Below are 27,725 nucleotides of genomic sequence, written 5' to 3'. Positions count from 1 at the left end.
GGCGGGGCTTGGTAGCCGTTGTGACGTATGGGCGGGACCAGATGGGATCAGCTTTGCCCTGAGTGTTTAGCCCCGCCCCTGTCCCTTGCCCTGCCCTGTTGCTGTTGCCGCCGACGCCGGCTTCTACCGCTGGTGAGTCCCTGGAGTGAAGGAGGGCAATTAGGGGCAGTTGGGCCTTCGGATTCCCCAAATTCAGGCTTCCACTCTTCAGAAAGGACCTTGGGCAGGCAGAGGTGCGGCTGGTTTCGGTTTTCACTTCCTTCCATCTTTCTAGGGTGACAGTAAGTGTGAGTGGCGCCATGGAGCCCCTGGAGCCCCGTCTGCGGCCTTGGAGGGTTGAGGGGCAGTTTTCTCCCCAGGAGGGCAGAGCTTCAGTGCTTGTGGCCGGGTGGCAGGCTTCTTGAGCAGAAGGAACCCCTCTGACGGGAATCGGGGTCTTGACGTCACGACGTCAACCACCCCCGCCCCCCCTTTTCCTCATCCCCCCCCCTCCCCCCGCCTCCCGCGCGGGCCGAGATCTTTGGTAGTTCCTTAATCCCTGTCCTTGACCGCATCAGCATCGCTGTTTGCTACGAGGCCGAGGTGGGGCTGTGCCCCGTCACCCAAGGCAAGTTACTTTCTCTTTGGGCCTCAGTTTCCCTATCTTATGAGTAGGCCTGATCCCTAAAGTCTCTTTCCTTCAGATGAAGCCTTCTGTAATTGGACATACTCTAGGCAGAAAAAAGCAACTGGAGTGTAATGACCTGCTTCTTTACCGTTGATCTCCCGGAGCCCCTCCCTACGGCTACCATCAACCCAATTTAACTTAGGGGCTAATGTTCCCCCATTATGATTTCAACCCCTCCCGGGCATGTTAACCTTTTTCTAGCACTTGGATTCTTTGCTCCCGATGCAAGCCAACAAGTGGCCATTGCTGGAGCTGAGTAGAATAATACAGATGCTATCTATTATAACCTACCCGGTTGCAAAAACCATCTAAAACAGAGGACTTTTAAGGTCTTTGTAGATTATGTAGAGTACAAAACAGAGGATTTTTAAGGTCTTTGTAGATTATGTAGAGTACATAATTAGGGAATATCCAGGTAACTCACTTTCACAGATATTTTCAAAGGGCCTCTACCTGAAACTCTACCTTTTAGCAGATATGACAGCTGTGGAGCGGAAAGGACCCCAAGAAAGGTGAGAGTTACATAGCACTAACAAGTATTATCTTTCAAGTCAGATAGTACAGCTAGGGCTCTTTAAACACTTTGTGCTTGTTGATACAATACCGTGGTTCTTTATTTCCTTAGATGAAAAGAGAGACCGTTAATATGACCTCTTTCACTTTCTTTTTCTTTCACTTAGGATCATCACTGTAGCTGAAAAGTTTCTTGGAGATTTTCTAGCCTGATCCATACTGATGAGGATACTGAGGCCTAAACGGAGGCAGTGAGACTTAGCCAAGATGCCACAGCTAGTTAGTGGCAGAACTAAGACAGGATCCCAGGTCCCTTGGCTCCTAGCCTAGTTCCCTTTCCAGGGCACTTCAAACCCTGTCACCACCCATGTCACTTCAAGGGTTAGCACAGTCACCCCTTACAAGGAAAAAGTGTACCATCTCAGTTAAATTAAATAGAGGATTAGGACACAGCGTTGAGGCTTTCACACCGTTTCTTCTGGTTGCCTGCATCTCATGTCCCACAACTGTTTTTCTTTCCTCGCCCCGTACTGCTGGCGCTGCTGGTGTGGGATATGGCTGAGGGCCTGCTTCGAACAAACGGGGGCAGCCAATCCCAGCAGTTGTTAATGAGGAGTATTACAAACCTCTTGGAGGTATACAAGTTCTCTAAGGCACTCTGAAAGATTTTAGGTAAAAACTAGAATGAACTTGGAAATTTTGGATTGGAACAAGTAGCTCAAGAATTTGAAGGCCGGTGACGGTGTGTCTTTGCTTTTGGTCAGGGCCAGAGTGGCCACTGTCCAGGTTCTCTAAGGGTAGTTTCGAGCAAGCATCTCTTCGAGGGCCTGGAGGAGTGGGATTCAAATCAGTTCATACATTTTGCTAATGGCTACTAGTTTAGAAAGTTACATAAGCAGGATGAAGGAATTAGATGAAATGCAGTTTGGGTTTTTTTTGCTTATCTTTTGTTTTTACTGTTCCCAAATGAATTGATTTGCATTTCTTTCTTGGCTGTGGGAACATTTGATTTCCTTCTGTGAACTAATCCAGATAAACTACTGATAGTCTTTCATTTCTCTAAACATGTGCCCACAGGTATGAAAGGCTAATGTAAAAACGTTGGGCATGCTCTACGGTAGAACTTCAGTTATTTTTTAATAGGATTATTTCTTCTTCATGGTTCAGCACACATGGGGAAAATCTTTAGGAAAATTGGTGAATTGATTTGGTTGAGTATTTGCAATTGTTAGAATCTGAACCAGGAAGATTTATAACATTTTTAAATTTTTCTGCTAAAAAGCGTATCTGTGTACTTTACAGATTCACTCAGGGCAGAAGTAGAATTAGCTGTTCCTTTTCTTCAGGAGAACGTAAAAGAATCTCTGCCCTCATGGAACAGTCCTGGGAGTAGTATATTAGGCTTGAAAAGCTCATTAGATGAAAATGTGTCAGGTTTTCTTAGAAGCCAGAAGCCAGTTCAGGGGACTCATTTTAAAACACATTGCCTGTTATTGCATGCATCCTCTGAGGACCCTAATCCTTTTGGAAACTGAGCTGAAAAAAATCAGAGCCCAAGTAAAGTGCTTCTGACAGTTTGTAGAATCTCTGCATTATTTTCCCCTACTCAGTGGTTAGCTTTTAGACATCCCTATTTGTTTTTCCTGCTCACTGCTCGTGTGGCTAGTCCTGGGCATGAGGGTAGGAGGAGGGAATTAGGTGGAATACTATCCCATGATTTCTAGGGGGCCTACTTCATCCCACTGCTTTTCCATGACTCCGTAGCTCTCAGGCTTCTAAATTTAACTTTTGCTCTTTTTTTTTTTTTTTAAGATTTTATTTATTTATTTGACAGACACACAGCGAGAGAGGGAACACAAGCATGGGGAGTGGGAGAGGGAGAAGCAGGCTTCCCAAGGAGCAGGGAGCCCGATGCGGGGCTCAATCCCAGGACCCTGAGATCATGACCTGAGCCGAAGGCAGACGCTCAACGACTGAGCCACCCTGGTGCCCCTAACTTTTGCTCTTTTTCTAGCTCGTCTCACTTCCCTCCATGGATATTGTCAGAATTAGAAGTGGATGGTGAACAGATTCTATAGTGGGAGGAGCTGTTAAGGGGAAGTTGATGCTTAAATCATTGTACTTTTTCTTCTATATCCTCTCTGGCCCCTCCACAAACAGTCCTTTCTGGGCCACTTTGACAGCAAGGTGATTTCCCCAGCCATTGTCAGAACCCATTTCTCCCAAGGAGCCTAATCACTGGGAGGGAGGAAAGGGTTTTAAGGATCACTGACCTTAAAAATTGGTATAGTAGTAGATAGATACCTTCCTTCCAGGAAAAGTGAAATGAGGTAACTCCTTGCTGACCCAGTTCAGATTAGCGTGGTTATACTCATGGCCTTTCACCCATGGCCTTTTCTGTCCTCAGCTTTGGTAAAGAACAGAGAAGCAAACCATGGCTGTTCTCCATTCTGCCTGCCTCCTCAACCCCTTCCCCAGTCTCCCACAGAGGAGAGTTTCCTATTTCAAGAACAATTGAATTCCAAATACCTAGAGATCCACTAGGTGCCCTCCTGAGTCATCCCGGGAAGGTGATGAGATCTCTGAAATGGGAAACTTCATGGAGGCTTACATTTTTGATAAGCAAGGAACCAAGACTGTTGACTTCCAGATAGATGATTAGGTGTTCAGATGAATGAAAAGAGCTAGTTTCCACTGGCTCTCCCTACTCTCAAGCCTCAACGTGAGCTCTTTTGTGTCTTTGTGTGTGTGTGCACGCGCGTGCATGTCCTTTCTTTAGTGTTCTGTTCATGAGCTTATAGATTGATTGTTTTTCTAGTAGGAAAGAGGATGTACGAAGCCCTCCTACCCTTGGATGGGCTTGCCTTTCAGAGTAACATCCATTTGCAAAACAGCTTGCCAGAGTTTGAGTGTGTAGAAGGTGGGTAATGGAGTGTGCATTTTATGGGCCCTTAAGGAAATCAAATCTGTGCCTTTTGTTTTTTTGGCACCATACCACTTGAACCAGCTATGCCAGTTGAACCAGCCATACCAGGAATTGACATAGCACTTGGAGATTATCATCTCTTCACCCTATTTTAGAGAAGAGAAAGCTGAGAAACGGCAGCTTCTCTAAGGGTACCCAACAAATTAAGAGCAGGGCATCAAAAAAGCATTAGCCCCGCGGTCATTCACACCATTGTTTACCTACAGAGCCCCTTCCTTTCACTTTTTGATGAATCACATGCATTTCACTTATTCAGTGAATAGTTAATCAGCACTTACTACGGGCTAGGCATTAAGTCATGTGTACAGGGGTGATAGTGTTATGAAGTAAAAGAAGAGGGAGTTGGGTACTTAGGCTAATTGAGACACAGGCCCTGAAGCCACTCTTAACCTGAGTGTTCTTTATGATGCACAGACTACAGATTAAGTCATTTTACAAGCTCAGATAAATGCTGTTCCAGGCTGAGGACAGAGGGGATATGCTGGCCTCAGTAAGACTTGAGACCCCTGGAAAAGAAAGGGGTCTGCAAGCTGAGAAATCTCCCTGCCCACCCTCCCATAGCATCCAAGGGATCACACAGGCAACAGCGTATATGTGGAACTAGTTCTGACCTAGACTGGAACGAGACGTCCTCCTTCCTCAGAAAAACTGATCTGAGGTTTGAGGTTAAGGATGTGGCAAAACTGTGCCACAAACCAGAAAGCTAATACACTTCCTAGTTCCTTAGCTTAATCCCAGGAATAGACAGTTCAGTGCCACCAAAGTACCCCTGCCTTCTCTGTGAGAAAATTGACCACTGGGGGAGTTGGAAGAAGAGGCCTGGTGGTTTAGCATTCAAAATAAAACCAGGAAATAAGTAGGGTCAGGCAGAACTAGAAGGGCTGTGTTTTTTGGTTATTGTTCTTTTTTTTTTTTTTTTTTTTTTTTGAGACAGAGAGAATGAGAGACAGAGAGCATGAGAGGGAGGAGGGTCAGAGGGAGAAGCAGACTCCCTGCCGAGCAGGGAGCCCGATGCGGGACTCGATCCAGGGACTCCAGGATCACGACCCGAGCCGAAGGCAGTCGCTTAACCAACTGAGCCACCCAGGCGCCCCTATTGTTCTTATTTTTAAAAATTGAGTTGTATACAATCTTCCAACATGTTCCAGCAGCCAAATTTGTAAGGTATCACATAGTAGTCCCCTGTATACAGCTCTCCGTCAGCTGCTGTATGCAGCCACCATATTGTTTCCATTTCCAAATGAAACCCTGGGTTGAGGAGCATGGACTCACTAAATGTTAGACCCGGGGAGCATTTAGAAGATGGAGCAGGTGACTTTTGAGAGGCAGGAAGTGTCAGATCTCAGCAATTCAAAAGACTCTGATTCTTTTCTATATTGTTTTTACCTCCCAAATAGTTTGCCATGCTTGATCACATTTTATCTGTACTGTGACCTGCAAAGATGAAATACAGGTTATATCCCCAGTGTTATAAATAGGGATCCAACTTGCTTGCTGTCCTCCAAACATGGGCAGCATTTCTCTCTTTCGTTGCTTTTATGCATGCCATTTCATTCACCTGGAATTTCCTCACCCCCAAGCCCAAAGGCTCATCTTCCTTGAGGGCTTATCCAGGCCTCTACTTACCCCTCAAAGCTCTTCTTCATTTTCCTAGCCAGTTGCATCTCTCCCTCTTTTGAACCCAAGAGCATTTTGCACTGATTCCATCCTTTTGTCAGTCACTTGTTTTCTCATCTAATTGCATTGGGACCCTTTCGAGGGCAAAGCCTATGGCAGAAAACAAAACAAAACACCCACAATATTAAGAAAATCACTAACATCTGGCAAGTACTTTCTTCTTGCAGACTCTGCTAATACTTTATTCTGTCATTCTACATATTTCTACTTTGTGTGATGCTATGGCAGGTAGTGATTTAAGGCCTGCAGACTTTACATTATTTCAGTTAATGTTCATGGAAAACCAAATGACGTAGGTGTTTCAGTAGCCCCATTTTACAGGTGAGGGAACAGGCATAGAGCCCGGCTGATTGAGTTGCCCAAGCTCATGCATCTAATAGGTAGTGAGGCTGGAATTTGAACTTCGCCATTCTGGATTCAGAACCCATGCTTGTCACCGGTGCATGTCAGATAATCTGCTCTCACAACCCTACCTTTCTTCCTGCACCCATGCCCAGCTCCCAGCAGAGTGCAAAGACTCGATAATTATAGGATAAATGGAATAAGTGGAGAAGGTGAAATCTAGAGAAATTGATATTCAGGAAGTCACGGGACTTGTTGGGATGAAAAATCTAGACTCCAGGTCTTACCATTCCCAGCTCAGGTTATTTTCCTCGAGGCTGCCTTACTTATTTAAGGCACTGAGAAGAAGTGGAACAAACAAGCTATGAGCAGAGAATAAAGGTATGTGAGGGTGGTGGTGCCGTGGCAGAGATCAAAGACATTCTTAGAAAGATCTTATAGCACAGGAAGCTATGAATGCAGAATGGCTCAAAGTGAAACAGAAAGCAAGTTGTATGATCTCAATCCCTGTCAGGCTTTTGGTTTTCCTGACTTGCCTCGAATGGAATGTTCCCTGGGTGAGAGCCCAGAAATCTCCCAACATTTCAAACAGCCCTTTCTGAGCCTTATTCTATCCCATATCTCGTAACAGGACACCCACCATGGAAGAGACTCTAGAAGATCCCCCCACATCAGCTGTCTTGCTGGATCATTGTCATTTCTCTCAGGTCATCTTTAACAGCGTGGAGAAGTTCTATGTCCCTGGAGGGGATGTCACATGCTATTATACACTCACCCAGCATTTCATTCCCCGCCGAAAGGATTGGATTGGCATCTTTAGAGTAAGTGGTTAATTTAGTACCAAGTGACTGGGAACTAGAGGTTATTCTTCATTAACTGCGTGTGTGACCGTCTGTGTATTATAAGCATTTTGCATCTTATGTCTGGCCTTTTTTTTTTTAAGATTTTATCTATTTAAAGTCAAACAGAGAAAGACATGTATCATATGATCTCACTGATATGAGGAATTCTTAATTGCAGGAAACAAACTGAGGGTTGCTGGAGTGGGGGGTGGGGTGGGAGGGATGGGGTGACTGGGTGATAGACACTGGGGAGGGTATGTGCTGTGGTAAGCGCTGTGAATTGTGCAAGACTGTTGAATCTCAGATCTGTACCTCTGAAACAAATAATGCAATATATGTTAAGAAAAAAAAAAAGAAGAAGAAGGTAGCGGGAGAGGAAGAATGAAGCGGGGGAAATCGGAGGGGTAGACGAACCATGAGAGACGATGGACTCTGAAAAACAAACAGGGTTCTGGAGGGGAGGGGGGTGGGAGGATGGGTTAGCCTGGTGGTGGGTATTGAGGAGGGCACATTCTGCATGGAGCACTGGGTGTTATGCACAAACAATGAATCATGGAACACTTCATCTAAAACTAATGATGTAATGTATGGGGATTAACATAAGAATAAAAAAAATTTTTTTAATTAAAAAAAAAAGATTTTATCTATTTATTTGAGAGAGAGAGTATGAGTGGCAGGGGGCAGAGGGACAAGCAGACTCCCTGTTGAACAAGGAGCCTGACACAGGGCTCGATCCCAGGACCCTGAGATCATGACCTGAGCCGAAGTCAGACACTTAACTGACTGAACCACCCAGGTGCCCCACACCTCTTTTTTTTTTTTGGTCTGGCCGTTTAAAAAACAATTTTTTTCTTTTTTAAGATTTTTATTTATTTGACAGAGAGAGAGCACAAGCAGGGGGAGCAGCAGAGGGAGAGGGAGAAGCAGGCTCTCCGCTGAGCAGGGAGCCCAACACAGGCCTTGATCCCAGGACCCCGGGATCATGACCTGAGCTAAAAGCAGACGCTTAACCGACTGAGCCACCCAGGCACCCCTGGCCAATTTTAAAAATCCTGAACTAGGGGCGCCTGGGTGGCTCAGTTGGTTAAGCAGCTGCCTTCGGCTCAGGTCATGATCCTAGGGTCCTGAGATAAGCGCCACATGGGGCTCCTTGCCCAGCAGGGAGCCTGTTTCTCCCTCTCCCTCTGCCTGCCGCTCTGCCTGCTTGTGCGCTCTCTCTGTCAAATAAATAAATAAATAATCTTTTAAAAAAATAAATAAATAAAAATAAAATACTAAACTAAACTCCCTGGTACTTCCCAACTTCCCCCTTCACACACTTACATGTGCTGTGGGACTCAAGTTTTAATTTCAGTCGCAAGCCAAAATAAGATGGCAAATCATATAGCCCCCAAGTTTTATGATGCTTTAAAGACCAAATGTAAATGTTTAAATTATCCTATTTTGAAATACTCATCTATGAGTTGACGGGGATGAGTGGCCCCTTATGTAATTTCTGTGACCTTAAACATTGCTTTCTTACTAAAGAAGAGTGTTTAATTTGTTTTAATATGAGTATTACATATCTAAAAAGGAGGTCGAGAAGTTACCTGGTTTGACGTCCTGCATCCAAGAAGTTTATTACTGAATAAGTGTGACTTGCTTCTTTGTAAAGATTTCTAGGGATAGAAATTTTCTGAGGTCCCTCAGGGACCTCTCCTAGTTCAAGTACAGAAATGGTACTTTTTTTTAATTATAGTCAACTTATTCTCTGCCTCCCTTTCTCCCCCTATCTGTGTCTCTCTCTGTCCCTCACATCTCACACACACACACACACACACACACACACACCCCATAATGACAGATCTTCCTATTACATCCAGAGACAGAAGATAAAGGTCAAATTTAAGTAATTTACACTGCTGAGTTCCAAGATCAGTGACCTTTGTTTTGACACCTCAGTATATCATGTGCTTGTTTGCCAGTGTTGTTCATCCTGAAATCAGACATCATTCTTTTTTTTTTTAATTTTATTTTATTATGTTAGTCACCATACATTACATCGTTAGTTTTTGATGTAGTGTTCCATGATTCATTGTTTGCATGTAACACCCAGTGCTCCATGCAATACGTGCCCTCTTTACTACCCATCGCTGGGCTAACCCACCCCCCCACCCCCCTCACCTCTAGAACCCTCAGTTTGTTTCTCAGAGTCCGTAGTCTCTCATGGTTCGTCAGACATCATTCTTGACTGCACTGTGGAGGAGCTGGTGCTTATTCACATCCTTCACAGAGTTACTTTTCCTTAATTGTTTGGAATTCTAGGCTAACTGATGGAGCCACGGAAGCTCGTGTTTAGAGGCTGGGATAGCAGGACACCTCCTGAGACTGCAGGATATTGACTCGTTAGACTGAAGGATGTGCTGACACAGAAAACTGACACACCGGAGTATTTCCTATTTTGGAAGATGATTGTTGTTTTTTTCTTCCCCATATGTAGCAAAGCTGTCAAGTAGAATTTTCTACAATGGAGCTGTACCTTCACTGTCCAGGACGCGTCCTGATGGCCTCTAGCCACATGTGGGTATTGAGCACTTAAAATGTGGCTAGAATTATGAAAATTTAATTAATTTAAATGGGCTAGTGGCTATCATTCTGGACAGTGCAGCTACAGATAATTTAAAAAGAGGACAATTTGAAAACTGCTTATTCATCTTTGAAATATAATCTGTGGGCATCTGGGTGGCTCAGTCAGTTAAATGTCTGCCTTTGGCTCAGGTCATGACCCCAAGGTTCTGGGATCGAGTCCTGTGTCAGGCTTCCTGCTCAATGGGGAGTCTGCTTCTCCTTCTACCTTTTCCCCCTGCTCGTGATATCTCACTCTCTCAAATAAATAAATAAAATCTTAAAAAAAAAATGAAATGTAACCTATAACTTTTTTTTTTTTTCAACACGGTTATATTTCTGTTTTGCCTAGACTGGTTGTATTTTCCAAGGACTTAGCAACTTCCAGTGAGGACTTGACCGTAAACCAAATGAAAATCTTATACCTTTTAAAAACAAATGTTTAAAAACATTTTAAAAAAATAAATAAATAAAATAAATTTAAATTTAAAAAAATAAATAAAAACATTTTTGAGGGGCGCCTGGGTGGCTCAGTTGGTTAAGCGGCTGCCTTCAGCTCAGGTCATGATCTCTGGGTCCCGGGATCAAGCCCTGCAGAGCAGGGAGCCCGCTTCTCCCTCTCCCTCTCCCTCTGTGATCTCTCTCTCTCTCAAATAAATAAATGAAGTCTTTAAAAAATTTTTTTTGAAAACTGCATCTATTTTGGAATGCTTCGTGTATTTCAGAGGTATTGCCATGATTCCATAAAGAAAACCATTAATACAAAAAATGGCCTCTCATGTTCATTGTCCATGAAGCTATTGATTTGAACAGTTACCTAGAAGCCTGAAAGAAAGTTCTAAGACTAATAAAGAGAACACAGACTTTTTGAGAACACGTGATGTGCAGGGTCTGAGGTTTTGTGCGTGCGTGTGTGTCTGTGTTCTCACTGAGCCTCACGGCACAGCAGTACCCTTAGATAGGGAGTCTTATCTCTTACGCACAGATGAATAAAATGAATATACTCAAGATGGTGACTTTCCCAGTGAGTAACTGGTGAACAAGTTTGTTTGATTCCTAAACCTCTGCTTTTTTTCCTCTTCTGCTGAATTCATATGAACAACAGATGGTAGAGAGTTGACTATAAAGTGTTATCTTTCATATCTCCCTTGGAAAGCTCACCTGGTGTTCTTGTAGTATAATCTCTCTCTCTCTTTTTAAAGACTTTATGTATTTTAGAGAGAGAGAGCAGAGGGAGGGAGAGAATGTCAAGCTGAGTGCAGAGCCCAGTGCAGGGCCCAATCCCACGACCCAGAGATCATGACCTGAGTCAAAATCAAGAGTGGGACGCTCAACCAACTGAGCAACCCAGGCACCCCTCTTTTTAATTTTATTTTAAGTAAACTCCACACCTCACATGGGGCTCAGACTCACAACCCTGCTCGCAGTGCCTGACTGGCTCAGTCGGTGGAGCTCCGCAACCCTTGATCTCAGGGTTGTGAGTTCAAGCCACACATTGGGGGTAGAGATCACTTAAAAATTTTTTTTTCCTTTTTTCTAATTTAAAAAAAAAAAGTCGCATGCTCCATTAACTGAACCATTTGCAGTGCAGTCTCAACCATACTCCCCAGCTCCTCACCAGTCGGGACGCTGGTCCTTCCTGGCACCAAGCAGACGCTTGTGAACTGTTTTCGAATGTGCTATATGTTTCATCTTCTCAATATAGCAAAAGCTACCAGCAATGATAGAGCCTAAAGTAAGTGGGAGTTGGCTTTCCTGCCGTCAGGGCACAACCCTGTGCTCCATGTTCTTCTTTCTGTGGGCATTTAAATGTTTCCAGGGGCCCCGAGAGGGGACATGTCATGCCATGAGAAGCCCACCGGGACTAGGACTACTCAGGTGGAGGGGCCAAGGCCAGAAATTGCAGGTGGCCAGAAGTTGTGTCCTTGGTCTAAGACTGCTGTAATTCTTAGGCCTTCCCAGATGGTATTTTGGTCACAGTGCATTAAGAAACTCCAGGATGTGAATGAAGACTCCATAAAATTCTTGCTTCCTGTACCGCCACAGGCCGCGGTCTCTGAGATGCGTTCAGCAATGGGGTGTGTATTAATGAGACACTAAAACATGCCCTGCTATGTTCTGATGAGCTTTCAGTGTAGCCTTTTCAACCCTGCACTGATTCCTTCATATATAAAAATGGAATTTATTTTTAGTTCTTTTTCTTCCCACTGGGCTCAGGCAGGGTCAAAATATGGCAATAAATGTAATTTCACTTCTCTTTTGCTGAGTGTTCTCCCCTCGAAGACACAATGGCTCCCTTTCTATTCTCTGGTGTGCCCTTATCCTCCAGATACGATTTGACCCATCTTTTACCCCTCTTCACATTTACTGAGAATATTTTCCACTTAGCCAGCTTTCTGCTCTGAGGCATATTTTACGGTATCCTTATATCATGACTTATTGCATTCAAGACCTGGAGGAGGCCTCTATGACTGCCAGATTGTTGTCAGTATCTGTCACCAAAAAGCCTTCGTTAAGCACGCATTAAGAAAAACACTGACGTGGGGCACCTGGGTGGCTCAGTCGTTAAGCGTCTACCTTCTGCTCAGGTCATGATCCCAGGGTCCTGGGATCGAGCCCCGCATCGGGCTCCCTGCTCCGCGGGAAGCCTGCTTCTCCCTCTCTCCCCCTGCTTGCGTTCCTTCTCTCGCTGTGTCTCTCTCTGTCAAATAAATAAAATCTTAAAAAAAAAAGAAAAGAAAACCACGAAATTCTATAGACTGGACTCTGTTATCTGGGACCTACCTCATAATCTAAGAACCCTTTTGCCCCTCCATGTGCAACTGATTCAAAAACAGCATTTTTAAATGCACAAGTATAACCAGGTCAGTATGGGTGACAAGACTGGCCTGGACACAGGAGAGGACTGACCCATGGAGACAGTGGGTCAGAAGGGCTTTCTGATTAAGAAGTTCTAAGAACACTGTTGGGAGAAGGTAGCGGGATCAGATTCACAACCCCAGAACTGTCTTCACTGTTTTCCCCAGCCACTCACCGTTCTCTGTCTGATGTGGTGATAGAATTTTTGGAACTCTGGCCCTGGGTGTTGAGGGGTCAGTTTTCATTTCCTTCTGAGCCAGGTATTCTGGACTGTGTGTGTGCCAGTTTCTAGGTGTATCAGACTTCATACCACATATCATAAGGGACTCCTTCTATTTTCAACATAAACAAGTAAATAGTAAGTGCATTTTAAGAAGACCTAGCACAAATAAGGGTTTTCCCCTGAGCACTTTCAGATGCTGAGTGAAAGCCTTCTGTCATTGCAGGTGGGATGGAAGACAACCCGTGAGTATTACACCTTCATGTGGGTCACTTTGCCCATTGACCTAAACAGCGAATCAGCCAAACAGCAGGAAGTCCAGTTCAAAGGTGAGAAAAATCCTAGATCAAAGGTATTTGAAGACAGCAGCTAAGACTAATTCCCTTGAGCTTAAGATTTCTGGGGCAGATAAAAGACTTCCAGATTTTTAGTTTTCTTAATAGACCTTATTTTGGATTAAAAATCATGTTGTGTTTTCAGCTTATTACCTGCCCAAGGATGATGAGTATTACCAGTTCTGCTATGTGGATCAGGATGGTGTGGTCCGGGGAGCAAGTATCCCTTTCCAGTTCCGTCCAGAAAATGAGGAGGACATCCTGGTGGTTACCACTCAGGTCTGTAAACATCTCACCTCAATCCTTTCCTGCCATTAAGAGTAGTAATTTCAGGATAGGGTGGAATTTGGATCAATAAGCCTTTATTGAATGTCTTAACAGATACTATTGGGAAAAATGTATATAGTACCCATTCAAACCTGCTCAGGGATGACTTAGGAACATTGAAAAGAATCACAACAATAAGTGATTTCTCCTTTCTCTAAAGCTGCTGTAACTCAGTTGGCATTCAGTTTTCCCTTAACTTTTCCAGTTGCTTAGTTTTGATAATCTACACATCTGGTCATCTGCACATCTGCACATCTTACCGCAACGGTAAATTTATAAGCTCCTTTGAGGAGGAATACACCAAATATGCTTTGTGTCTCTCCGTCCTTTTAATTTTTTTAAGATTTTATTTATTCATTTGACAAGAGAGCACATAAGCAGGGGGAGTGGGAGAGGGAGAAGCAGGCTTCCCGTGGAGCAGGGAGCCCGATGTGGGGCTCGATCCCAGGACTGTGGGACCATGACCTGAGCCGAAGGCAGATGCTTAACCAACTGAGCCACCCAGGCGCCCCTATCTCTCAGTTCCGACCCAGAGCCTGTCATACATGAGTATTAGATTCATTCACTCATTTATTTCACAGGACACCCTCTTTCCATCCAGCACTCTGGTAGGCAGTGAAAACTCAATTAAATCACTTGCTGTCCTTGGCCTCTAGGAGCTAAGTGCATTAGGAAAGACAAAGAGTAGTAAGTGTTTGCAAGAAGAATAGACATTCTTCTGTCATTCTGCCTTTTAACTCTTTATGGCCTTAATTTTGTCTTTCTTTCTTCATAATGACAGGCTCAGTGTTGCAGTTATACAGACATACCTACCTTACCCCCTTCCCTACATACTGAGGAGGTGATCCCATTCAGGGTGCACAGATGTCGCTGTATGAGTGGGAATCCACCAGACTCTCAGCATCCCAGCCTATGGGAATGTTCCACTAGAGGGACTTGAATATTTATCGAGCTATAAAGGGTCAAATATGAATTCACAGATGCTCTTTCGTAGGGTGAGGTGGAAGAAATTGAGCAGCACAATAAGGAGCTTTGCAAAGAAAACCAGGAGCTGAAGGACAGCTGTGTCAGCCTCCAGAAGCAGAACTCAGACATGCAGGCTGAGCTCCACAAGAAGGAGGTATGGCTGCTAGTTAAACATGAGCCTGAAAACAAACGAAGAACATGAACCTAGAGTACAGAGGTCAGAATTGGTTGGTGTCTCTTATCCAGCACCACCTTCTGTTTTGCTTGTGATCTTACTCCCTTATACTAATATCTTTGAATAGGCACAGGGTTAAAAGTTTATATGGATTACTTTATTTAAACTTTGGAATAGGTACTATTATTACCCCGATTTTACAGATGAGTAATCTGAGGCTTAGACAGGTACGTAATCTCTCATACAGCTAATCCATGATGGAGCCAGGATTCAAACCCAGGCAGTCTGACTGCTTCTTCCTACTTCCTATGTAGAATGTAATCTATTTGCTTTGATTAGCTAGAATGTGGACATCGAGAGAGTAGAGAGTATAAAAGCAAGATTTCAGGTTATCCAAACTCTTTGCTACTTCTCTTTTGAAACATCCTTCCAATCAGTGGGTGGTAAATGAGAGTTGATAATGCAAGGAGCTAAAGAGGAGAGTCTTCTCTTAAGTACTATAAACTAATTACACTGAGGTCATACCTTAGAAGTTCCAGAACATGCAAACCTTGGCCGTCACCATCTGTAGAGCCCTTGATCTACAGGTGAGCAAACTGAGGCCCAGAGGAGAGAGGAAGAGGTCCGTTTAGTGACCACACTAGGTTAGGACCCACCTCTCTTGACTCCCAGACAGACTGTTCTTTATACATTGCTGTCACACAAACGCCTGTGATGTCCTCAGCCCTGGGCTGGTAGAGAAATGTGGGTGACAGGTCCAGGCTACAGATCTGGCCTACTCCAGGCAGTGAGACAACAAACAGGTGGCAGAGATGTAATTCACTGTCTGTCTGTCAGGAACCAGTGTCCTGGCCAGGAGCCCTACAGCTCACCTGCCAGGTTCTAGCCAAGGAATCAGAGGGTCTGGCTTCTTGGGTTAGCTCTCCTACCGACTAGCTACTAGTTGTCGTGATAACACAAGCCAGTATTTATTCAGCACCCACTATGTGCACTGTAAGTGAGGCACTGTAATTAAGCGGATTGCTTCACTTAATCCTTACAACCACCCAGCAGCTCAGACAGGTTAGGTGACTTGCTCAATGTCACAACAGTTCATGACTTTGAAAGGAGCTTGGATTTGAGCTCAGATTTTTTTGATGTTAAAACCCATGTTTTTTAGGAATTAAAAATTGAAAACAATAAAAATGGGCAGGAAAACCCATGTGTTTTAGAGCCAGGACCACACAGTGGTTAAGAACCCCATCTTTGGAGTCACACAGACTGATTCTCCCACTTACTATTTGATGAAGCAGGGGAAATTTTAACATCTCTCAACTTCAGTTTCCCTCTCTATAAAAGAGAGATGGATAGTACTTGTTTTCTGAAAGAGAGACTAGTACACCCACGTCCATAACAGCATCTTTCGCAACAGCCAAAGGGTGGACGTAGCCCAGGTGTCCAGTGACAGATAGATGGATAGACATGGTTTAGCGTGTAGATAACAATGGAATATTACTCAGCTTTAAAAAGGAAAGAAATTCTGGCACAGGCTATGGAATGGATGAACATTGAAGACAGTAGCCGGGTAAAATGGGTCGGACACAGAGAAACAAATAGCATGTGATCCCACTGATGAGGTACCTGGAGTAGCCAACTTCATAGAGACAGAAAGTAGAGTAGTGGTTGCTGGGAGTGGGGGCACCGGTGGGGGGAACAGGGAGTCTATTTGCTTTGATTAGCTTATACAGACCTACATTTTCATGGTTGTGCAAAATGAAAATAGTTCTGTGAGTGGATGTGGTGCTGGTTGTACAACAATGTGAGTGTACTTAATGCCACTGAACTGTAGGCTTAAAAATGATTAAGGGAAAATTTTATGTACATATTCCTACAATTTTTTAAAAATTATTATTATTTTTTTTAATTTTTAAGATTTTATTTATTTGCGAGAGAGAGAATGAGAGACAGAGAGCATGAGAGGGAGGAGGGTCAGAGGGAGAAGTAGACTCCCTGCTGAGCAGGGAGCGCGATGCGGGACTCGATCCAGGGACTCCAGGATCACGACCTGAGCCGAAGGCAGTCGCTTAACCAACTGAGTCACCCAGGCGCCCTATTATTATTATTTTTAAAGATTTTATTTATTTGACAGAGAGAGACACAGTGAGAGCAGGATCACAAGCAGGGGGAGAGGGAGAGGGAGAAACAGGCTTCCCGTGGAGCAGGGAGCCTGATGCGGGGCTCGATCCCAGGACCCTGGGACCATGACCTGAGCCCAAGGCAGTTGCTTAACGACTGAGCCACCCAGGTGCCCCTAAAAATTATTTTTTTAAAAGATGATAAATTTGTCAATCTTGGAGCTAAAAGCAGGGAGTTGTTGTTGACGGACAAGGTTGGCTTCAGTGCAGAATGAAGTTGGGAAAGAAAAACCAAATGTGGAGCCCGTGGCTCTGGAACACTGGCAACATGGCATCTTGTGATACGCTGTAAGCGTAGAGGGTATATCGCATTTTGAAGACTTAATATGAAAAAAATTAAAATATTTCCTTCTTACTTACATATTGAAGCAATATTTTAGATATATTGAGTTAAATGTACCATTAGTAAAATTAAGTGTATCTGTTTTTTTTAATTATGTGTCTCCTAAACTTGAATTACGTATGCGGTATTCGTGAATTTATGGGACAGCACCTTTCAAAGAGAAAAGCCACTTTATTTCATTCGCTGCTGTGTCTGCAGTGAAGGAACAGTGCCTCAGAGGCACTCAGTAAATATTTGCTTAATGAGTTCATGGACAAATACAAGCTCTGGTGGAAGAGAAATTAAGGTGAATGCATTTCGGGGAGAGAACAGATTAAGAACATTTTAATCTGGAAACCCCTTTACTTGGATATTTCATTCACTGTTGTGTCATGACATATAATAAGTGCCTGACAGGTAGTAAACGCTCAGTAAATATTTGTCGGCTAGCTGAGATACTAAAACGTGTCTTAGAAATGGTCTGTTCCTTTGACGTCTCAATCTGCAGGAGGAGCTAGAAACTTTAAAGAGCACCAATAAGAAATTGGAACAGCAAGTGAAGGCGCAGAAGGACGGCTGGGAGACAGAGCTGCTTCAGTGAGTGTGATTCTCAGATGGGAGGAACTGCTGTGTTACAGACACCTCGGGGCAGGGTCAGATTAGATCTCCAGAACTCATTAGAAAACAGTCTTTCTCTTATGGCAGTGACAAGTATGATTCTAGGTTGGAGCATTACTATCCAAACGGTAAGGCGAAGTAACCGGAATTCAAGTATTAGCGTGAAGTGTCGAATACGTGCAGTTTGAGGTCAGGAAGCCGAAACAGGACTGAAGAAGAATGGATTTTAAACTAATTCCACAGCCTAGGGCCAAGGCAGCCTTAAGTCACTGAAGGCCTGGGGCATCTGACCCAGAATCAGTGTATTTTTCACTCAGTCCTCTTCACCTCCACAGACTGAAGGAACAAAACCAAAAGATGTCCTCAGAAAATGAGACGATGGGAGTCCGAGTGGATCAGCTCCAGGTAGGTAATGCCAAATCTTTGCCAAAGTGTATTGTCTTACCCTGGCCATCACTCTTCCCAGTGGTGGCCCAGAGAGAGAAAGATGCATTTCACTGTAGCGAGGGTCTCAGTAGACCTTTCAAAGCGGCAGACTAAATGTTCACGGCGTTTTCTATTCTTGACCCTCCCCACACACACCGTTACTTTTATAGTCCCAGTCCACAAGGAACTGAATAATTTGTTCAGTCTATATTTATCATGAACTCTTCTTTTTTTAAGATTTTATTTATTTGACAGAGAGAGACACAGCGAGAGAGGGAATATAAGCAGGGCGAGTGGGAGAGGGAGAAGCAGGCTTCCCGCTGAGCAGGGAACCCGATGCGGGGCTCGATCCCAGGACCCTGGGATCACGACCTGAGCCGAAGGCAGATGCTTAACGACTGAGCCACCCAGGCGCCCCTATTGTGAACTCTTAAGATGGAGGACTGTCAGCTCTACCAGTGCTTTTCAAACTTTTTTCTTTTAGCTACAAAATCTTTTCAAGTAAAGTCTTTCTCAAAAGCCTAGAATGAAAAAAAAAAAAAGTCTAGAATGTAAAGCAGATAACAGCTGAATCACTCTTGGTTTCTAAGCTATGCCTTAAAGAGTGGTTTGTTGACTTTTCCTCAGTTGAGTCTTAGACACAGGGAGTGCGGGAGAGCGGAAAAGTGGGCGTTCTAGGGATATTTGGCAGTTGGGAGTTGCCAGGGAGCGCACACTTCTGTGTGTTAGTGCACATTAAACAGCATTGTTCCTGTTCAGTTTTCTTTCTTTTATGTCTTGGCTATATTCACTGTTTTTGCTTTAGGCCCAGCTGTCAACTCAAGAGAAAGAAATGGAGAAGCTTGTGCGGGGAGATCAAGATAAGACAGAACAGTTGGAGCATCTGAAAAAGGAAAATAGCCAGCTCCTTCTCACTTTAACTCAACAGGTAGAGTCACGGATGGGCCCAACATTTTTGGGCCTTTGTGAGAAAATATATACACAGTTCTTTGTTTCCTCTGTCATATACGGCTGTCGCCGGCTGTGGGAAGGGTCTCAGAGGAAGCCATCTGAGATGAGGGATCTCGTGGCTCTTCTCAGAAATAGTAAGGGAAGACTTGCTTCTCTGTCCGCCGGCTGCTTGCCCATGAGCTCAGCAGGCCCTTCCCCAGTGTGTGCGCGCCTTTGTTTGCCCAGCAGTGGTACCAACATCTGTTTCTGTGCAGGGGGAGTACCAGAAGAAGCTGGAGCAAACAGTAGAGCAGATGAAGGAGGAAGAAATGACGGCCATGAAGAAGCAACAGGAGTTAACGGCACGTCTGTCTTAGGACGGCTTTGTGGGAGGGAGCCTGCACGCAGGAAGGGACAGGGCCTCTTTTCAGGGGACGGAAAGGCTAAAAAAGGCAGAGGAGAATAGCGTTTACCACTGGACATCTAACAAGATGTCCCAGAAGGACAGAGAATTTGTCATCTACAAAACGTTTAGGAGAGGTGGCCGTTTCTACGGTGTGATGAATGGCAAAGGGATATTTAAATGGCTTCATGACAGGTTGTCCTCAATAGAGCCTTGAGCCAAGAATCACCCAGAGTCACCCCTTCTCATCATGGGGGCAGACCCATGAAGGATTATAAAGTCCAGCTCTTTGGTTAGAAACTATTACAGCCGTGAAAATTTTTGTTATAGTTAATATACTATTAGCAATTACCATTCTAAATTATTCTGAGCTGTAGTAATATAGTAATTAAAGCCTAACTAACTGATAAATTCCTAGAATAGATTGTTGGAAAAGAGGCCTTATGGTGATGACAGCTACCAGGAAGCCCATTATCTGAATTGCTATAAGGTATGAGAAACCCTGGTGTCTGGAGGATGTCCAGCTGTTGGGATTTTAAGTCATATCATATCTGCAGTGTAAGCAGTATCATTCACTCCACCATTATTCAATCAACTAGTGGAGTACCGACCATATGGAAGCTACTAGATACTTTAGCATGATAAAGAGGAGAACAAAGTTAGAAAAGCTGCCGCTCACAGGTTAAGGTTTGCCCAGAGAAATGTCTTATTTGGCCTAGAGGGTGTTTTTCAAAACTTGAACTGGCTACCGATAACTAAAAATGGGAACATTTCCCATTAAAAAAAAAAAAAATGTGTATTTCTAGCCTCTTGAAAACTTGGAGGCTCTGGCAGCACGGAGCCCGCATCCCCAGCCAGCAGCGACGCCCGGCTGGCTGGTCCCTGCTCCCTCCAGACAGGCCTCATGCTCTCCCCGCGCCTCCAGCCTCCGCTGGCCTGTGGCCCTCAGCTCCTTGTCAGCGACGTCGCTGGCCCGGCCCCCCGCCCGCACACATTGGAGCTTGTGGCCTCTGCTGTGGCAGAGAAATCACTGTTTTAAATAAGCTGTAGCCCTTCAAAGGTGTGAACCTCCTTGTGGCAGGTAGGGGTTTCCTGGGTTTTCGTGGCATATTTTTCAAGACCCAGGGGCTTCTTTCTTCCTCACATACGCAAAGGGCCCCTAACTACGAGGACCATGTGTCTTATACTTCAGGGGCCTAGGAACAGGAAAACAGCGGTGGAGAAGCAGTTAGTACAAGAGGTGGAGCGCCTGAAGGCAAAGGTAGAGGCCGGGAAAGCCTGTTTCTTAGAGAAGTACAAAGAATGTCAACGACTCCACAGACAGATCAGGCAACTCAGGGCCACTGCGCAACTGGTAGGTGACAGAGCTCAGGGGCCCAGGAAGCCAGGGGTGTGAAGGTCTGTGGTTCCTAGAGCAAGCCTGGAGGACTGCCCACCCTTGTTAGGGAGAAACATTTCTCTTTCTGCTGAAAAGAGGAGGGATGGAGTGTGCGGCCAGAAACCAGTCTGGGGGTCCCCGGAAGTAGTGGCCCCAGTCCAGCCACGGGTCTCAGGGAAGGTTTTGGTAACCATTGAGCAGGTTTCTGTGCAGACTCAGATAGCCCTTTCTTATTTCTGCCTTTTGAGGAAGTGAAGCAGGACCAGAAGAGCCAGCAAGAGCCACTGGGGATGGGGAGCCAGGAGCCTGCAGTCAGCCCTGTCATCGGGTAGCCCCGCTTGAGTTACTACCTCAGGGTCGGCTAGAAGCGCACAGCAGTTTGGGCACCAGCATTCAAATAAAAAATCTTGGAAAAAAAAACCAAAAACCACAACTAGTAGGATTAGCTTAAGTGTTTCTGTGAGGTATGTGTACATGTCTGTCTGTAGGTAGGAGATGGGAAGCACGGAAGCACGGAAGCATGCCTACCAGCGTGGGGTTTATGAAATTAGGTCAGCCTGTCACACCGGGACGCCCAAGACCTCAGCCCGGGTTCCTTGTAGCCTTGGATAAATGCCTTCCAGGGTTCCTTCTTCCTCAGTGTTCCTTGAGTGCAGATGCCTGTCCTCACTGGGAGGGCGTCACATCGACCTAAGTGCCTCACACTACATCGAGTGAGATGTTTTTTCAAGACAAAGATGCTTGTTTCCATGGTTGGGTGCAGTTAAAACAGGGCTCCATTTATCCCTAATTCTGATAAGTCAGTCTTGGGGCTTTTCCCAAGCTTATGACTTTTCCTCTCTTTGGTCACTTATACTACCAGCTAACCCAAAAGAAACCGGCATCATGATGCCAGGGCAGGCCTTCAGGCATTTTATTAAATCATTTCTCTGTAAGTCAGCATCGCCTCCACCATACGTCCTCCGCACCCCAGCTGCCTTCTCCCCCACCTCAGTCCCACCGCTTTGGGAAACCAGATCCTCTACAGGCCCCTTGTGGTACCCCACCTTGGATCCAGATGACAATATGTGATCCTAATCCTAATTGTTTTTTGTTATTGACAGGACGAGAACTCTGGCCTGTCAAAAACGCTGAATGAGAACAAGATTATATGTAATGTTCTGCAGAGAGAGAAAGAGAGATTGGAAAGAGAAAATGATGTAAGTGTATACAACAGGCTAGAAACTCCAAGGTGTTTTGTTTAAAGATTTATTTATTTGTTTGTTTATTTGAGAGAGAGCGAGCTCGTGGTAGGGAGGAGCAGAGGGAGAGGGAGAGAGAGAATCTCAAGGGGACTCCATGCTGAGCGCGGAACCAAATGCAGGGCTCAGTCCTACTACCCTGAGATCATGACCTGAGCTGAAATCAAGTCAGCCACTTAACTGACTGAGCCACCCAGGCACCCCTGGAAACCCCAAGGTTTTAAGGAGAAGGAGCAGGGTGACCCAGAGATGTGGTGATTAACAAGTTAAATAAAAGAGCCCTTTCTGGGACAATGGGTGAGACCATTGCTCCTACGAGTACATTTTTTTTATTTTATTTATTTATTTATTTATTTATTTAAGATTCTATTTATTTATTTGAGAGAGAGAGAGAATGAGAGATAGCACGAGAGGGAAGAGGGTCAGAGGGAGAAGCTGACTCCCTGCTGAGCAGGGAGCCCGATGCGGGACTCGATCCCGGGACTCCAGGATCATGACCTGAGCCGAAGGCAGTCGCTTAACCAACTGAGCCACCCAGGCGCCCCCTACGAGTACATTTAATCTGGTTTCTTCATCTACCACGAACCCGCTCTTGCTTCTATAAATGAAACTTGTTTGCCATGGCAGTAGTCAACTTGAAAGGAAGAGCCTTGATGAAGATCTAACTTAATTCATTTTGCTTTTAACTTCACACCTCTTGTATTGTCTTTGGGGAGTAATATCCTACGTCATTTTTAGGCTAGCTAAGGGACCCATTTCCTTCAGCACACCTTTTTCCTTTTCTTCTGCTACCAAACCGGGGCAGTAGTGACAGTCTGTGCCAGGGCTGGACCCACGGTAGGCTCCTAATAAAATGCTCTGCATTCATTCATTCACTCATTCATTCATCCAATCAGTATTTGTTTTCTGCTGTGGGTTAGACACAAGCTATTCTTGGTTGATTGAGGATGATGGCAGCAAATAAAGAAGCTGCACTTGGGGGCACCTGGTTGGCTCAGTTGGAGGAGCATGTGACTCGATCTCGGGGGTTGTGAGTTCGAGCCCCATATTGGGTGTAGAGATTATTAAAAACAATAAATAAAAACGTAAAAAAAAAAAGCTGTACTTAAAGGCACTTTCCTGCTCTTGCATCAAAGTTAGGTGTCCATGCACTCTGGCTTGTGCTCCTAGATCTACACCTGCCCTGGTTCTCCATCTCTCCCCTCTCTGTAACCCTTCCACGCTGTGCCTCCAAGTGATCATCTCTAGCTTTGATTTTGTCATTTATGCCAATGCCTTTCAGTATTGTAGGGGCCTTAGGAGTCTCTTTCCGGTCCTGTCATCCTCACCCTCTGGATTTAGATAAACAGAGCTTGAGTTTGAAATCTCTATTTTCTGGTATAGTCTGTTGGGGCGGTGGGAGGGAGGAAAGATATACACAATTTGCAACAGGGAGGAAAAGATCTGATATTTGAAAGCTTTGTTAAGAGCTATAGTAAAGCCCTCTTAAGATGTGAAGGGGCACGGGGCGCCTGGGTGGCTCAGTCGTTGAGCGTCTGCCTTCGGCTCAGGTCATGATCCCAAGGTCCTGGGATCGAGCCCCGCATCGGGCTCCCTGCTCAGCGGGAAGCCTGCTACTCCCTGTCCCACTCCCCCTGCTTGTGTTCCCTCTCTCGCTGCGTCTCTCTCTGTCAAATAAATAAAATCTTTCAGGGGCGCCTGGGTGGCTCAGTTGGTTAAACAACTGCCTTCGGCTCAGGTCATGATCCTGGAGTCCCTGGATCAAGTCCCGCATCGGGCTCCCTGCTCAGCGAGAAGCCTGCTTCTCCCTCTGACCCTCCCCCCTCTCATGTACTCTCTCTCATTCTCGCTCTCTCAAATAAATAAATAAATCTTTAAAAAATAAATAAATAAATAAATAAATTTAAAAAAAATAAAATCTTTTAAAAAAAAAAGATGTGAAGGGGCAGTTTACTAACTTTTTTTTCTAAGGACTTTTTAAATGCTATCTGTCCTCCTTGTAACTTATTCTCTCTCATTCTGTCCCTCATTCTCTCCCTCTCTTCCTTCCTCCTGTCACTCTCTCTGTTGGTATATCCATTTGAAAGGATAAAACGTGAAGAAGGGAAAATTGTATCAGATGAATATTCACATTGTGTAAGAAAATTGTTCTAGAAAGGAAAGACTAAAAGAAGCATTTTGCTCTCAATAATTTGCAACAGCTTCAACCTTAATATAGCTCCCGCCCCCCTCATATATGCATACAACGTTTGTACCCCACCTCGGTTGGTATGTATGTAGAGACTTAAAATTCTTTTTTGTATTAATCTAAACAAAATTCAGTATACATTTAAATTCAGGCATAAAGAACTCAGATCTTCCGAGTGTGGAGGCTGTGCTTCCCCTAGAAGAATTACGATTTGTTGGTTCCTGGGGTTCTCCACCCCCACATTGTTCGTTGAGAACTACCTGTAATGGGCATCCCCTAGCCAGTTGCTTGTGGTCAATTCTTTGTTGTCGTCTTCCAACATGTCTCTCTAAACGTTCTCTCCCTAGCTTTTGAAGAGGGAGAACAGCAGATTGCTGAGTTACATGGGTCTGGATTTTGACTCTTTGCCCTATCAAGTGCCTACTTCAGATCAAGGAGGTGCCGGACAAAACCCAGGACTTGTCTATGGAAACCCATATTCTGGTAAGACAACTGCCATTTGAGCTAGAAGGCCCTTGCCTGCATCCCTTTCTCCCACTAAATTTTTTTTTTTTTTGGCCTGAGATGCTAATTAAGCCCAGTCTCATTGTTAAGCCTTGCTGGGCAGAAGCCGAGGACCCAATAGAAAGATTGCCAGGCGAGAAGTGTTAATTGAGAAATAAATCTGAATCTAGAAGACGCAAATCAGATCATTCGCCTAGAGGCAGCAGACACAAATTGAGTCCCGTGGCTCTATTCCAAATATATAAATCAGAGAAATGTGTCTATGTAGAAGATATACACATACAAAGCTGAGGAAGCTAATTAAGGTTTGGAAATGGAAGCATAAGAGGTGGGGTATGCCGCCCAGGAATGGGCAGTTATGGCAGCCACCCTGATGGCCTGACCAAGGGTAGCAGGAACGGGCCCCACAGAGACCCCAGGGTGGTTTGGAGGACAGGAAATGGGAATGAAAACCAGTCTTGTTACTCAAAGACAGAGGGTCAGATTGTTCTTGCCAGGGACAAAGGAACAGAGAACTTTTCCTCTTTGGTCTCCAAAAGTGATAGAAGACCTCGTTTCCTTTTCTTGGACAGTTTAAAGCAGTCGTGTTCTCTTAAGAGTCACAATCAAATCTTTACAGCGGTCAGGGGTACACATTTATTTTCTCTTTAAAAATATTTTTAAGCATTTCATTTAAAAATACCTGTTTGCATGGCTTCAGTCTTAAAATCTATTCTCAAATTGCTTTCTTATTAAATCGTGACTGTTTTAATTAAAATCTCATTTTCCCCATACTGAAAAGAGGTTTGTTTTTTTTCTGATTCTATAGCATAAACATGACTATCAAAAATGCCACTTCATTATTTTTTCCTCTTTTCCCTTTATCATTGACCTAGATCCCCTCTATCAGCAGTTAATGGTACACAGGAGAGCGAAAGAGTCAAAGGCAGTGGGGAGAAAGAACGGAGGGAGTTACAGAAACCAGCTGCTAGATCACAGCTGGAGAATCCACGGATGGTATTTCTTTCATTGAATGAAATCTTTTTTATGATCCTCAGGTATCCAGGAAAGTTCGGCCCCGAGCCTGGTAAGTATAAAATCCTTGAGGAATGCCCCTTCCTGCTCCAGTTTATGGGAGAACCATAGGGAGACTGGTTCATTTTGATAAGTCCAGAAGTCAGCTGGATCAGTGGGGTCAAACCCAAAGCCGAGGGAGCCCGTTGAGGTGCGGAGAAGAAAGCACAGTTCACCCATCAGCTTTCTGCTGTAGACCTCCCCCCCTGTGAGCTGAGTTTGGTACCAGAACTAGGCAGCCAGCTCCACAAGGTATGTCCAGCGCCCCTTCTGCTGAAAGCTCTCTGAGTACTGGAACACTAGTAGGTCCTTTCAGTCCCGGGGTGGAGAGAGCCTCGGTGAGTGTCTCCAGATGTGACTTTGTTCATCCATCCTCTACTTCTTTCTTTCTTTCTTTTTTTTTTTTTTTAAGATTTTATTTATTTATTTGAGACAGAGAGAATGAGAGAGAGAGAGCACATGAGAGGGGGGAGGGTCAGAGGGAGAAGCAGGCTCCCCGCCGAGCAGGGAGCCCGATGCGGGACTCGATCCAGGGACTCCAGGATCATGACCTGAGCCGAAGGCAGTCGCTTAACCAACTGAGCCACGCAGGCGCCCCTGTTGTTTTTGGTTTTTTTTTTAAAGATTTTATTTATTTATTTGAGAGAGAGAATGAAAGAGAGAGAGCACAAGAGCAGGGAGGGTCAGAGGGAGAAGCAGACTCCCTGCTGAGCAGGGAGCCCAACGTGGGACTCGATCCCGGGACTCCAGGATCATGACCTGAGCCGAAGGCAGTCGCCCAACCGACTGAGCCACCCGGGCGCCCCCATCCTCTACTTCTTGAGCACCTCCCATGTGCCAAGCATTATGCTCCGTGCTGAGGGTGTAAGAGAACAGGACACATGGCCTCTGCCACACACAGCTTCCGTCTGTACTGACGTCTCTGCTCTTCCTCCCAGCTCGCCATGAGGAGATGCCCCACCTGCCAGTCAGACTTTGCTGAAGGCACTTTCGAGCCCACCTCGGAGCAGCAGCACCTGCGGACCCTTTGTCTGCATTGTCCAGTTTGTGACAAGAGCTTCCCAGCAAAAGAGAAGCAGATCTTCGAAGACCATGTGTTCTGCCACACTCTCTAAGTGTCCCAGCCTCCTGGACCTCGACTGTACATAGATTTTTACAGAGTAGAACCTATAGCTTCTACTCAGAGCTATGACCCACGATCCTGCCTAACATGAAATTACTAGGGGTTTAGTCAGTCCTGTTGCCCTAAGGATGGAGTCCTGTCGATTATCTGCAGAATGGTGGTGAGAGCTGCTACTTCCATCCTTGTGGGTTACTGCCTTTTAAATCACATAACTAGCTGTATCACCCTCACCTCTGGTGCCCATTCTTCTGAGGGTCTCCAGTCCAAGGGCCCTGGGCTGCAACTGAGCTGGCCCTTCATTCACAACAGGCTTCACTTGAGTACTAAGTGATCCGCTTTCCGAGTTGTCTCAGTGCCATTCAAGGCCTTGAGTGTATTCGCAGTCGGTTCTCAGTCCTAACGCTGCGGCTGGTGATTGAGTAGAGGTTGAGAATTTCTCCCTCCTCCTCCTCCGGTCTCTTTCTCCCACTGTTTGCATTAAACTAGCCACAGATACCGCAGAGAAGGCCGACATCCAGTTGGGATGCCAAAGGTTTCTCATCTTGATCTCTCAGCTCCCAGCAGAAGCATCTTATTCCTGAACCATGGACACAAAATATTTCAGCCACAGAAAGCCTTCTTTCTCTCTGGATACCTCTATTTGTCATTTTCTACTCTTTGATCTTTCCTATGCACATAACCTTTACTGGAAGTCCTTTCTTAATGAATAGTAGGACTTGTTAGAAACTGCCTGCAACTTTCTGAGCAGGTGAGTTTGAATATGGATAAGTCAGAATAATGAGAACTATTGTTAATCTCTTTAATACTGAAAATAAAGCGTCCTATTTCGGGGACACTGGTCATTTAAATTGG

General features: G+C 44.9%; 1 protein-coding gene across 2 annotated transcripts; it reads left to right on the top strand.

Moving 5' to 3' along the window:
- The first annotated feature begins 45 nt into the window (after positions 1–45).
- On the top strand, positions 46–27,725 carry CALCOCO2 (calcium binding and coiled-coil domain 2). 2 transcript variants are annotated; one of them, XM_035026917.1, is made up of 13 exons: positions 46–132; positions 6,817–7,006; positions 12,937–13,039; positions 13,191–13,324; positions 14,367–14,492; positions 17,518–17,606; positions 17,963–18,032; positions 18,859–18,981; positions 19,259–19,345; positions 21,868–21,963; positions 24,541–24,676; positions 25,735–25,763; positions 26,689–27,725. In XM_035026917.1, exons 2-13 carry the CDS (start codon positions 6,827–6,829, stop codon positions 26,863–26,865), a joined length of 1,350 nt encoding a protein of 449 aa, XP_034882808.1. In that variant the 5' UTR covers positions 46–132; positions 6,817–6,826; the 3' UTR covers positions 26,866–27,725. The 2 variants fall into 2 exon arrangements, with proteins under 2 accessions (XP_034882808.1, XP_034882809.1); XM_035026918.1 differs by lacking the exon at positions 46–132 and adding an exon at positions 147–233.

The sequence above is a fragment of the Mirounga leonina genome, unplaced genomic scaffold (assembly GCF_011800145.1).
Source record: "Mirounga leonina isolate KUSES-001 unplaced genomic scaffold, KU_Mleo_1.0 Mir_200, whole genome shotgun sequence".
Lineage (NCBI taxonomy): Eukaryota > Metazoa > Chordata > Mammalia > Carnivora > Phocidae > Mirounga > Mirounga leonina.
This window is presented reverse-complemented; position numbering and strand designations above follow the sequence as displayed.